Here is a 14,937-nt window from a genome sequence, read left to right as displayed (position 1 = left end):
CAGGTCAATAGAGTATTGGTGCATGTAAGAAAATTTGAAAACGGCATAGTCAAATGAAACGTCCAAGCAGTGGCGGATTCAGGCCCGGGCTTCAGGGCTGCAGCCTTCCCCCCAGCTCCGCCCAAATGCCGTAGCGTAACAAGTGCGCGGAGTTTGCAATATAGCTTGTAAAAAGTCCACTATCTTATTTCCAACATTATATATTTAGTGGTTTATCACCCAAAAATACGGTAGAGACCGGCCGGCCGATACGAGAATTGTTCTGTGCAAAATGGTAGCCCCCATAAACTTTGGAAATAATTAACAGGTCAGTGATATTACTATTTACGTGACCCATCAGTATCAATAAATATATTTATGAGAAACAATGCTGTTGTTCTTGTTGTTTGATAGAAAACTGGTAAATCCACAGAATTAATGTCAGCCCGGCCTCAAAATACGATTCACGAATTCGAAAACTTAGCTAAACGCCGTTTTCCGGTACTTTCTGTACATAGCTCTGGGGATTTCACCTAATGGAGTGTAATAGCGAACTCGATGTTTTCGGCCTTTTTTAAAATTAAATTGAACAATAAAACATTTATTTCTTTATAAGAAAATAATTAAATATCATTGTATGAATAATTACATACAAAAAATTAAGTAAATACACAAGTTTACGTAGTCCTTCATTGAAAGACATCGCATTTTCTTTTTTTTACATTTTGACGTTTATCGGAAAATGCGGATTTGACCCATGTAAAAAATAGCTTCAAATCCGCGGTTACGTCTAAATATTTGGACTAAAGTTTACGCAGAAAGTAACCTAGTTCTGGCTTCCAAAACTTTATAAGCCGCTTTTTAACATTTTTGTTTTTCATCTGATGCAGCATTAAAGTTTTGGATTAGACCCATTACGAAACCTAACCAGAATACCATAAGTTGATTTATTCTTGTTTTTCACTTGCAAATACACTTGACCCAATCAATTCTTGGTCATTTTACGATAAAACAATCATTTTAATATCATTCTATACCAATTGAAGTATCTAAATATTAATACCGTCATTAAATTTGCCTATTTAACTGTAAAATATCAATTTACGCCCACTACAGTTGGCCATGACATTCAGGTGCCACGCGAGATCTTGTATGACGTCATTCGCGGGAACAGATTTGAATAGAGTCGTGTACTATATTTAGAATATTTTTTTGACATGATTTCGATACTTTTATTCAAGATAATGTTTTTATTTATTTTCATTAATTTTTTAGTACTTAAATACGATTGTATTGAATATAAAAGTTAGTAAATCACCTTTTTCAATATCTTTAAAAAAAGTAATTTATAAAAATATTGGAAGCACATGGGTTTGTAAAGGTCAATCTCGTAATCACGTGGTCAAACATTTTGGCAATATGGCGGCCAAGTGCCGAAAATTTTACCTGTCGGAAACTATTAGGTAGTTTATGTTCGTAATAAGATTTTTAATTGTCCATCCTTGGCTTATCAACAGATTATATATAGTTTTATCAAGGTATGCTTCACTTTACTTCATGGCATGTTCGAAGAATAAATACGAGCGTGTCAGATTCCTGGCATGATTATTGGTGGACTTTCCCTATGGGGTTATCTTCAGCGTTCACGTCCTGTCATAGTATATAAACGGGTACGCTGAAGACCTTAAGCTAAAAATAACAAACAGTTAAAATAGGAGAGTATCATAGCACTTGGCTTGAAACAATTAAGGGGGTGCCACAAGGCTCTATTCTTGGACCTTTAATCTTCAACATCTTCATGAATGATATTTTTTATTTTATAGATAAATCCATCCTCTACAATTATGCAGATGACAATACTCTAGCCTTCTCCAACTCTAAAATAGACATATTGAAAAACACATTAGAAAATGAAAGTAAAATACTTATTAACTGGTTTAACATTAATAAAATGCAAGCTAACGCTGACAAGTTTCAAGCCATAGCTGTTGGGGAAATAACAAATGAACACTTAAAAGAATTTCAAATTGATAATGTTACAATAAAATGTGAAGATTGTGTTAAACTGCTAGGGGTAGACATAGATTTTTTACTTAACTTTGATATACAGGTCACCAGAATGTGTAAAAAAGCTGCCAATCAATTAAATGTGCTCTTAAGAATTAGGAAATTTTTTAAATTCAGAATGTCTTCTTCTTATTTACAAATCTTTTATCAGATCTAATTTTAACTACTGTCCCTTGTCTGGCATTTTTGCTCCAAAACAAACACAGAAAAACTTGAAAAAACTCCAGCATAGAGCTCTAAAAATAGTATTTAATGATTTTAATTCTTCATATGACACATTATTAAAAAAAGTTAATATGCCTACTTTACATTTGTCAAGAATTAAAATAATAGCCAAAGAAGTGTTTAAATGCCTGTACGGAAAAATCACCACCATATATAAAATGATTTAATTCAATTTAAAAATTCCAATTATTCTTTTAGGTATCAAAAAAGTGTAAATGTCCCAAGGGTCAAAACAGTAACATACGGTAAGAATTTTTTTAAGTTTGAAGGTGCCCAGATATGGAACAGTCTCCCTAATGACATCCGCAAGGTTGAAAATTACAAAGAGTTTGGGAGACTGATCCAGGTCTGGAGTGGCCCAAGCTGTAAATGTGCTATGTGCTTGTAAATTTGCTATGTGTTTGTTTTTTTCTGCTTAGTTTTGTTTTAATTTATGTAAATGCTTAGACTACATGTTTTGTTTGTTTGCCTTGCTTTTGTGCATCCCTTTTAGTTTGCTATGATGCTTTGATTATATGTTGTGTGTTAATTTTTCTTAAACCCTTGTATTTTATGCTTGTTGAATCTTTGTTGTGTTTGTATGCTTTGTCATATTAAAACTCCTTATTCCCCATTCCATTAGGCTGTGCATGCAACTTAATTTTAGTTAATTTTGTTTGTTACACTGTATGTGCTTTATCTTGTTTCTTTTTTATGCTGTATAAGTTCTATCATAAATTTTTATGCACTTTTATAAGTAAGTTTAATTTTATCTATTTTAATTTTATTTAATTATATATATTTTTTAGGAAACCTTCAATTACGTATTTATAAATTGTAGATGTTAACTTATAACTATTACTATTTTATTAATTTTTTATTTTTTATTATTATTTTTATTTATTTCACATTGCTATATGTATCATACTTAAATTTCTAGACTACAGTCATTTATTACTTTTAGAAACTGTTATTACCTTTAATACAATATGTACTGTGCATGTCATCAAGCTATGCCTTAATTTACCATCTTATTGTAAAGTTCTTCTTAACCTTGATACTTTTATTTCATGCTTAAGCTGCTAATAGTTTTATATGTTTTTATTTTCAGAACTGTTATATGTTAGCAAATATGTTTTATGCTTTTGTTATTGTCGGTAAATAGCTTATTAGCTAATGTTTCTTGTAATATGATAACCGACTTAAAATAAAGTTTCTTGTATCTTGTAACCTTATTTATTATGGAAGCTCCCACTACGTCTGTTGTAATTTTATTGATTTTCATTATAAACTATTTTTTTGAAAAAATTGCAATAGATATCAAAAGAATATTGATAATTTTCAAATACATCAATTTTTTTCACCTTAAACGGAAAAATAATGATAGAAAAATAGAAATATCATGTAACTGTGTTATGTACTTCATTTGGTGTAATTCCCCAGAGCTAAATCCGTAACGTACTGGAAAACGGTGTTTAGCTAGGTTTTCGAAAAGGTCAATACTCCAAGGAAACAAGTAGCTAAAGATACTTCAGCGAACAGGTTTTATAGTACTGCTAGATCTGTTCGCTGAAGCCAATCCCATATCGAAAGTCAACTAGAACCATGACATATTTATGTCATGCTGTAATTCAATAAATTTGCATGATCTGGACAAAAGCTATTTTAATAGAGGTAGTTAGATATATTTGGGACACTTCAGTCTATATTTTTGAATACAGAACGTTAGATTGATGAAATAATCAGTGGGTTCGCATTTCATAAAATTCGCCACCATTGCTGCCCTAATTATCACATGACTAGCGAGAATTAAGGTTCAGATACCTTTGCATGACATTTGGTGACCCGTGACCCAAATGCAATTTTTAATTGAAAACTTGGCTTTGCAATTATGAATAACGGTGTATTTATTCAGGGTCTTTCAAATAGAAAATTCTCTAAGATTTATTCAATAACAGACATTGTACCAAAAACATGTTGGATTTATAAATATTGTTTTGAGTGACGATTTATGAATTATTTGTTTGTTTTTATTTTAAATCATACACTTATTAAAAATAGCGTATGGTCCATTACTAAAAATAGATTCTAGAATTCCCAAAACTTGAAGTCCCGCGAGATTTCATTTGAAAGCAGTCTCCATATTGGTAAACATTCTCTACATATTTCCCTAACAAATAGTTGGGTACACAATTATGTCATTGAAGTTATACATTTAAAAACAAAACATGAATCGATTCAAAATTGATTTGTTTATCAAACGGTATTTTTATTTGACCCAAATTTGAGTAATAAGGGAGATTTTGATAGGTTTTATGTACGGCACACAAACTGCAAAAATTCTGGTAGCCTTTGCAAATAGGGTTGACCCATAACTTTACTGTTGCACTACGTCAAAATAAAAGCGACATATAAAGTAATGGAAGCCAGAACTAGGAAACAAGGTGAGAAACTAGGACACTTGCAGCATCAAGACACAACAACACATGATTCAGATAATATTTTTATTCATAAGTTTATATCATAAAAATAAAAATCTGGGCGAGCATGCGCCTGTGCGAGCATGGGTCCAGTGAGTCTAAACAGTAAAGTCAATCTGGTCCCAAAATCAGTCAACCCGGCCCCAAAATTAGTCAACCCTGTCCCAAAACTGGTCAACCCAGCCACACATTATTTTTATTTGGTCAATGCGGCCTGAAAATTGGTTAATCCGGCCCCAAATTTGGTTAACCCGGCCCCAAAATCGGTCAACCCGGCCCCTAAATTGATTTTCAGAGAATATTTAATTAATTAAATTGAATTATTATGTTTTAGACGATATTTTGCTTCTTTCATTTTCCCTTTGTCTATGAATGATATATTTATTACTCACAACAAGATTATAAAAAAAAGGGATAAATTATCTCACATTTACAAATAAATTAAACTTTACCAAATGAAGATTATCAATCATATGATAAAGTTATTGAAAACATTATTAGGCTATAATTTGTCAGTAATTTGATTGCCCCAGTTAAGGCTTTTATACATAATAGCAGAGATCTGCCAAGGACGCGATTTTGCGCCACTGGCGCTAAAAAAATGAGAATGGCGCAGGAAAATCGACAGGAAAAGGGGCCAAGGGTGCATATAAAATCTGTGCCAGACTTATATGAAAACAAAACTGTCCGCTGGGTTATTTAGTCATCCAGTCAAAACTGGTACCAACAACAACACGTTACCTATTCCCCTGTAATTACGCATATTATTGAGTTTATCCATTTCCCTATAGCTTTTGTTCACCTTATCTACTTACCGCATTTCTTCTCATAATCCCTTTCCCGCACAGATACTCATTTCTACTACCGTAAATTTAATCTAATAAAACAAACAAACAAAAAGAATTATACAACTACTTAATAATATTAAATTGGTTTTATTGGTTATCTTCTCTGTTTAATACTGAATCATAAGTGAACCGCTTGTCATAAAATATGATTTCAGTTCCATTACAAAGGAAATTCAATTATCTACAAACTTTTTAAAAGTCATTTAGGTCAATGTCTACTTATTTTCCCAAGGCCCATACTTTGGTCAAAATGGCCCATCATTTTCAGACGAAGTGGGCCCAGGGCCCAGTACGGCAGATCTCTGATAATAATGAAAATGATTGATTATATAAACATCAATAATTATGTGTGAACGCATGCATTTTTCTTTCCCCCCCCACTAACACTTACAGTCAAAGGGGTACGGCTCACTATATACTATATATATATTAGTAAACTATATAGTGTAATGGGAATGGACTTAAAATTCATTTCTGACTTCGGATAAATGTTTTCTACCATCAAATACATATTTTGTGAACATTCAATGAGCCATACCCCTTTGCTAACAGTGACTAATACTAGTCTAATAGTATCTAATATAACAAGGGATACAACTCAAAATTGCTTAATTCATCAAAAGTTAATAGAATGCAGTATACAACAGCATTTTTTCTTTCGTTTGTTGGACGTTCATGAAAGAATCTATAACTTCAAAAAAAATGGCTCCCTTTGCAGTGTTGCATCTAGAATTTCAAAATTATGGGGGATTGTCCCCCACTTAACTGAAAAATAAGGGGGATTTGAAAAATATGTGGGGGACATATATTTACCTTACAATATGACATACTGAAAAGAATTATTTACTTTACGTTCAGGCATTTTTGACAGTTATCCTCGCATGTATCAGTGCTATACGCAGAGCATTCAATAACAGCTAGGGTCTGGTTCCCAGATTCCCTTGTATCTCATAGCTGTGTCTTAATGCAACTCAATGTATACAATATAATGTATACTAATGTATACCTGCTAAGTGAAATCATAAAAGATTTTGAAGCAGTATCATCTGTATGATGTAGATTTAGATTTAGATGGAGAGCTGTCCTACTCGCCCCAGCGTCCGCATCCAGATTTCAGATTAAAGTTCTGGTGCAGTAAAATATTTTCACTATAACTTTGTAATTTCTTAAGGTATCAACTTCAAACTTCACATAATTATATGCTCCTTATCATCAACCACATCTTATGTGACAAGGTTCATAACTCTAGCACCAATATTTTCAGATTGATCTCCCCTTGAACTTAGAATTTTCCTAAAAAAATACATTTTTTTTACTGTTACTTCTTTATTTCTTAAGGGATAAACTTCATACTTCAAATATATGTTCCTTATCATCAACCACATCTTATCTGACAAGGTTCATAACTCTATCACCAATATTTTCAGAATTATCTACCCTTGAACTTAGATTTTTCCTTAAAAAAATACTATATTTTACTGTTTCTTCTTTATTTCTTATGAGATCAACTTCATACTTCAAATGTATGTACCTTATCATAATCCACATCTTATGTGACAAAGTTCATAACTCTGGCACCAATAATTTCAGATTTATCTCCCCTTGAACTTAGAATTTTCCTTAAAAAATATTATTTTTTACTGTTACTTATTTATATCTTAAGCTATAAACTTCATACTTAAAAAATATGTTCTTTATCATCAACCATATGTTGTGTGTCAAGGTTCATAACTCTAGCACCAATATTGCAAGAATTATCTCCCCATAAAGTTAGATTTTTTTACTTAAAAAATGTTTTTTTTTTACTATAACTTTTTAAATTTTAAAGGTATCTACCTCAAACTTCAAATACTTATTCCCTATCATCAATTACATTTTATGTGATAAGGTTCATAACTCTTGAAGCAATATTTACAGATTTATCTCTCTTTGAACTTAGGATTTTCTTTAAGAAATATTATTACTTCTTTACTTTGTAAGTTATCTACTTCAGACTACAAATATATATTTCTTATCCATACACACATGTTGTGTGACAAGGTTCATAACTCTAGCAAGACCATTTCCAGAATTATTCCCCTTGATCTTGGAATTTATATTAACAATGTTATTAGCTCGACTATACGAAGTATATGGAGAGCTGTCCTACTCGCCCCGGCGTCGGCGTCCGCGTCCGCGTCCGCGTCCAGATTTTAGATTAAAGTTTTGGTGCAGTAAAATATTTTTCACTATAACTTTGTCATTTCTTAAGGTATCAACTTCAAACTTCAAATATATGTTCCTTATCATCAACCACATCTTATGTGACAAGGTTCATAACTCTAGCACCAATATTTTCAGATTTATCTCCCCTTGAACTTAGAATTTTCCCTTAAAAAATACTATTTTTTACTGATACTTCTTTATTTCTTAAGGGATCAACCTCATACTTTAAATATATTAACGTTATCATCAACCACATCTTATGTGACAAGGTTCATAACTCTAGCACCAATATTTTCAGATTAATCTCCCCTTGAACTTAGAATTTTCCTTAAAAAATACTATTTTTTACTGATACTTCTTTATTTCTTAAGGGATCAACCTCATACTTCAAATATATTTACGTTATCATCATCCCCATCTTATGTGACAAGGTTCATAACTCTAGCACCAATATTTTCAGATTTATCTCCCTTTGAACTTAGAATTTTCCATAAAAAATATTATTTTTGACTGTAACTTATTTATTTCTAAAGGGATCAACTTCATACTTCAAATGTATTTACGTTATCATAATCCACATCTTATGTGACAAGGTTCATAACTCTAGCACCAATATTGCAAGAATTATCTCCCCATAAACTTAGATTTATTTACTAGAAAAATATTATTTTTTATTTTAACTGTTTTATTTTTAAAGATATCTACCTCAAACTTCAAATACTTATTCCTTATCATCAATTACATTTTATGTGACAATGTTCATAAATCTTGAAGCAATATTTACAGATTTATCTCTCTTTGAACTTAGGTTTTCTTTAAGAAATATAATAACTTCTTTATTTTTTAAGGTATCTACTTCAAACTTCAAATATATATTTCTTATCATTACACAAATGTTGTGTGGTAAGGTCCATAACTCTAGCATGACTATTTCTAGAATTATTCCCCTTGATCTTGGAATTTATGTTAACAAATGTTATTTTTTTACTATAACTTAATACATAATTATACATAATTGATTTTTCTTTCATAGTTTTGTCCTCCTTACTGCGTCCAGTAGTTTATTAGTCGAGCTTCGCTGTCTCCTGTGACAGCTCTTGTTTTTATACTATAACTTATTACATAATTTTACATAATTGATTTTGTCTTTCTTATTGCGTCCAGAATTTTATTAGTCGAGCTTCACTGTCTCCTGTGACAACTCTTGTTATGTTTACCTTTTTTATACTTGAGTTGTAAAAAAAGATTGTGGGCAATAAACATGAATGACCTTCACATCTGAAAAATCATATGAATAACAAAAAAACAAAACATCACCATGAATGTGGGGAAATGTCAAATTAAGGCCACGGCAGACATTACGGCTATATTGTGGAATAGATCCCAGGTCTAAACAAGGAGTTTATATATATGTGACTTTTTAGTGTATTCTATACAATTATTTCTTCTGAAATATATATAGGGGTCTAATCTAGAACATTGTTGCATCTGACATAAAAAAATCAGTATACATGGCGGATAGGAAAAAAAAGTTTGTTGTTTGTATTTTATTTAGAATTGATAATGACATTGTTAATGATTGAGCATGAAATTGAAGGAAAATTTTGATAAACTTTTAGATAAAGCTAGAAAGGCAAGACAATAGACACTTTTCTAAATTTTATATGAAACTTTGTGTTTGATATGAGTATTAACTATTTGACGTTCAGCTTAACCGAAATATACTATAACAAGCCCATAACATCTGATATAGTGGACTAGATATTACTTGATTAGTATGCTTCGTTTTAGAAAATAAAAAGAGCATGGGGTGGAGTGTTATGTGTGATAAACATAGCTTATTTTTTAAATGTTTTTTTTTTCAGAGTAGTAGAACTACAAATGTAAATCAGTGGAACTTTCAACAGACTGTTATATTTGTTTCATCCCTTTGAGCTGAAAATCTGTGGTACGATCATCTAGAGACAACAAAATATCAATAATGGTAATCATAATTTATTCTTAATTGGTTTAGCTCATTAAATTAAAGGAAACTACATGTAAATATTTTCTCATGGATGATGGATTATAAATGCATTTTGAAAGACTTGCTATCAGCAAGGTATCACAGGTCTTTTTTACAGACATGTATATATCAAATCAGAACAGTCTAAGATCTACATGTCTTGCTTGTAACTTCAGCAATTTTTGTAGTAAATTTGGAACTTTTTATGGACTGTGAAAAGATTTACCACAAAAGTAAGTTTTTTGCTGTTGCTGGAAAATAAACATAATGAAAAGTCCAATTACAGCAAGATTTTGCTTGTGGTAGCGGCGGTTTTCGTATTTATGAAAAACCTTCACTAATTACATGCTGCATAAATTCAAATACTTGATACGGCATTAATTTTGTTGATCACTTTTAATCATAATGTATCATTCTTAAAAATTATAGTTTACTTAATTTGCTTTAAAATATTTCTTCACTTTGTATAAAAATAGTCGAAATTAATAATATACATTTCATTGCTGATGTCAACAGCAATGTGGGCCAAGAGTTTTCCGGTCTTGGCACTATAAATTGACATATTTTATTTAATTTTTGTATTTTAAAATAAAAAATTACATTTTCATTTTCTCAATTTTATTTTTTACAAACATGTAAAAGAAATATGGTACATAAATAACAATTTCACAAAGAAGATTGTAAAAAGATTAATGTAAAAATAACACAGATAAAAATGATCCAATAGAAGTAATGAACACATAATGAATAATGCTGCTCAAACACTTAAAAAGTATCGAGTATCAGTATCGATAAAATACTGTGTCGTTTCACAAGTATCGGTATCGCATGGGTACTTTAATTTTCTATTACAGGAAGATGAAAAAGCAGGAACTAACACAATGCAAGGACCATACACTATAGATCAGCCAAAGACCGATATTGGTTTGTAATTTTTTAGGTTGTTTTTCTCCCCATTGAATACAGTGTCGGCCATCCTGTCTTCTCGGAAATTACTTTTGGGTTAATATATATTGCATTTTATCAATTTTAGACAGATTATTGCATCAATTACTGACTATATTACATTGTACCTAAAAACATGAAAAAAATGAAAGAAAATTGGGACAAAAATAAATGAACTGCGTTCAAATAAACAAATTTATATAAAAATTAAATTAAAAGTTTAAAGAGAATCTCTCAAGATATAAAAATTGGAAAATAAGAATCAAAATCATAACCGTCATAGTCATGCTTTCTAATAAAATGGCCTCTCCCCGAATAATTTAATGCCGCCGCCCCCCCCCCCCCCCCCCCCCCCCCCTTCGACAATAAAAAAAAGAAAACTTTAATGTACTTTGAAAACACAGTATACATTCCCTTGGAAAGCGAAACCGGCCGCTTGGGACATTTATCAAAATGAGAAAATCCATTTTTCCTTTTGCATACACATCACCAATGGCCATATATTATCTAGTATATACAACACTTCAAAGTACTACAGATATTTTACAAGAAAATCAAACTACTGCAGAAAAACCAGTGTCATAATTGAACAACTAATCTAAGTATCTTCCGGTTTAGAGCTCCAGAAGTATCGAAAGGATGGCCAACTATTCAGTAAACTTGAAGTAGCTTGTAGCTTAAATACAGTGCAGCTAGAAACTAGCACAGACTATGGGTACTCTGTAACTGGATAGAGTACTTGTACTCTACATAGACATGGTTCTTATTAAGTCACATCAGTATAAGCATAATACACATATAGCAACAGCACTCTGAAAAATGCAAAATTCAATAGATTTACCAATCTGATTATTCTTTTCAAAAACAATTGTATTTTGATGTAGCTTACAGTTGGCGAAAATCAATGCTTTAACATTTACTTCATTGTGTAAGAGAGAGGGAGAAGGGAAAAAATTGGTTATAATATTGCTTCCCTGGAATGATAGTAAGAGGAGGGCCTGATTTTCATTCTCCAGGTGCCTTCAAGGCTTTTTTCCTTGTAACTTGTACAAATAATTTGATGCCACAAAATATCTATTTTTGATTTCAGATGGACCAAGTGTTTTGTCGTCCGATAATCCCTTGGCAGAGACTTGCTTTAATTTAAAGAGTATCAAGGTAATTCTTCATTAGCTTGACTTTTCCGAAGAATAGGGAACTAGAGCTATTGTACTTACCTAGGCATTGATGTGGCTATCACACTGGTTCAGTTTTGTGTGCAAGTGGGTATCTAGAAAACTAATGAAGGAAATGGGTGGAAACTTTACACTCTTGTTCTATGTGATCATTGTTTACTATATACAGGTGCTTTCACACAAATAACAGTCTGTCCTCTGGCGAGTGCTTTGGTGCGAATGACCCCCTTGTTTTTAGCTAACATGAGCAAAAATTACAAAAAATTTAGATATTAGGATATAGATGAGTTGTCCATTTCTTTACATAAACCTTGTCAATACTTTTACTGTAGAGGCCTAGAAGTAAGGCCCCTAGGTTAACCTATTTAAATATATTCTTTTCAATTTTTATTTTTAGCTCAACTGTTTTAAAGAATTGCTAGTCATGTTGTATGTTGCTGTCCCAAAACTTTAAGATTAGCGAATATTTTATTATTCTAATCCCCCCGGGCATGTAGTGATTGAATCATCTGTCTGTCAGACATGTCTGTCTGTCTGTCTGTCTGTCTGTCTGTATGAGAATTACCTAAACTGGCCAGTTGGATTTATCTTATGTTCTACCTGTACTTGTAATGGCTTCATAATCTGCAGACTCACTAATCAATACGAGTTACATAATCTGGGCATGTTAAATATTTATAGCTTCCATTTTTAGCTGACCTGTCACAAAGTGACAGGGTGAGCTTTTGTGATCGCTTTTCGTCCGGCGTCCGTCCGGCGTCCGTCTGTCTTCGTCCGTCCGTCCATAAACTTTTACTTAAAATGACATCTCCTCATAAACCACTAAGCCAATTTCATCCAAACTTCACAGGAATGTTCCTTTGGTGGTCACCTTTAAAAATTGTTCAAAGAATTTAATTCCATGCAGAACTCTGGTTGCCATGGCAACCGAAAGAAAAAACTTTAAATATCTTCTTTTAAAAAACCATAAGAGCTAGAGCTTAGATATTTGGCATGAAACATCTTCCAGTGAGTGTCTACCAAGTTTGTTCAAATAAAAGCCCTGGGGTCAAAATTGGCCCCGCCCCGGGGGGTCATTGATTTTCCCTATATGCATATAGTAAAAACTTAAAAAATCTTCTTTTAAAGAACCCAAAGAGCTAGAGCTAAGATATTTAGCATGAAACATGTTCTAATGGGTGTCTACCAAGTTTGTTCAAATAAAAGCCCTGGGGTCAAAATTGGCCCCGCCCCGGGGGGGGGGTCATTGATTTTCCCTATATGCATATAGTAAAAACTTAAAAAATCTTCTTTTAAAGAACTCAAAGAGCTATGGCTAAGATATTGAGCATCAAACATGTTCTAATAGGTGTCTACCAAGTTTGTTCAAATAAATGCCCTGGGGTCAAAATTGGCCCCGCCCCAGGGGGTCATTGATTTTCCCTATATGCATATAGTAAAAACTTAAAAAATCTTCTTTTAAAGAACCAAAAGAGTTAGAGCTAAGATATTTAGCATGAAACATGTTCTAATAAGTGTCTACCAAGTTTGTTCAAATAAAAGCCCTGGGGTCAAAATTGGCCCGGCCCCGGGGGTCATTGATTTTTCCTATATGCATAATAGTAAAAACTTAAAAAATCTTCTTTTAAAGAACTCAAAGAGCTATGACTAAGATATTTAGCATCAAACATGTTCTAATAGGTGTCTACCAAGTTTGTTCAAATAAATGCCCTGGGGTCAAAATTGGCACCGCCCTGGGGGTCATTGATTTTCCTTATATGTGTATAGCAAAAACTTAAAAAATCTTCTTTGAAAAAATCCAAATAGCTAGAGTTAAGATATTAAGCATGAAACATCTTTTAGTGAGTTTCTACAAAGTTTGTTCAAATAAAAGACCTGGGGTCAAAATTGGCCCGCCCCGGGGGTCATTGATTTTCCTTATATGTGTATAGCAAAAACTTAAAATCTTCTTTGAAAAAACCCAAATAGCTAGAGTTTAGATATTAAGCATGAAACATCTTCTAGTAAGTGTCTACAAAGTTCGTTCAAATAAAAGCCCTGGGGTCAAAACTGGCCCGGCCCCAGGGGTGTCATTGTTTTTAACTATATGTGTATAGTAAAAACTTTAAAAAAATCTTCTTTTAAAAAGCCCAATGAGCTAGAGCTTAGATGTTTAGCATGAAACATCTTCTTATGGGTGTCTACCAAGTTTGTGCAAATAAAAGCCCTTGGGTTAAATTGGCCCTGCAGCGTTGGGGGGGGTTGGGGGGCCTATATACAGGTGAGCGACCTCAGGGCCATCATGGCCCTCTTGTTTCCAAGTTATAAGCCTTTTCAGCACTTGGAAAATGGATATGGTTAACCTAAACCGGCAAGTTGAATATATCTTACGTTCTATCTATTCAAATGGCTTCATAATGTACAATTATTCATCAATACAAAATACATGATATTGCCAAGTTATGTGCCATCCATTTTCCCTTGTAATTTCCCTTGTTATCACTTTGAAAATACAACTTTGTATGGTTAACTTCCAGCAGGATAGATTTATCTTAAATTTCTCTTAATTCCTTCTTTATTTAATGACATTTTCCATATTTGGTAGATAAATACATGTACCTTCAATTTTGAAAAAAAAAATGATTCAAATTTTGCATGGAGGGGCATCAGAGGACTTTTTCAGTAAAGCTATGACATAGTCATATGACCTTTGCAGTAATTATGCAAAGTAAAAGTCGTATGACCTTTGCAGTAATGATGCAAAGTAAACACCAAAACAAGAAAATCAATTCTACAATTATGATTTTTTTTTTAATTATCAGTGTGGAAATAATGACTGTTATATGTTGCAAAAACAGAAAATAATCCATGTTGAATCCATAATTATTTTATGATATTTTGAGATAGGCCCCAAACAAATTTGTTCTAAAGAAATATTGTAGTTATAGATCTAAAATATAAATATGTTTAAATGACCTGTCATGGTTATAATCAATTGATGGATTACATAATTATATAAAAATTTAAATACACTCGCACACACACAATTT

At 32.1% G+C, this 14,937-nt stretch overlaps 1 protein-coding gene across 1 annotated transcript in view; it reads left to right on the top strand.

The window, feature by feature from the left end:
• Positions 1-205: 205 nt before the first annotated feature.
• The window catches only part of LOC132756459 (ankyrin repeat domain-containing protein 12-like), a 28,853-nt gene continuing 14,121 nt past the window's right edge, over positions 206-14,937 (top strand). Inside the window, exons 1-4 of the mRNA XM_060747531.1 lie at positions 206-307; positions 9,649-9,767; positions 10,643-10,712; positions 11,824-11,891. Of these exons, the coding sequence (XP_060603514.1) occupies positions 9,765-9,767; positions 10,643-10,712; positions 11,824-11,891 (141 nt within the window). The 5' untranslated portion in view covers positions 206-307; positions 9,649-9,764. The remainder of the gene's footprint in view (positions 308-9,648; positions 9,768-10,642; positions 10,713-11,823; positions 11,892-14,937) is intronic.

The sequence above is a fragment of the Ruditapes philippinarum genome, unplaced genomic scaffold (assembly GCF_026571515.1).
Source record: "Ruditapes philippinarum isolate M1 unplaced genomic scaffold, ASM2657151v2 ctg1362_1_1_1_1, whole genome shotgun sequence".
Taxonomy (NCBI): Eukaryota; Metazoa; Mollusca; class Bivalvia; order Venerida; family Veneridae; genus Ruditapes; species Ruditapes philippinarum.
Note: the sequence above shows the minus strand (reverse complement) of the source record. Positions and strands in the feature narration are given on the sequence as shown.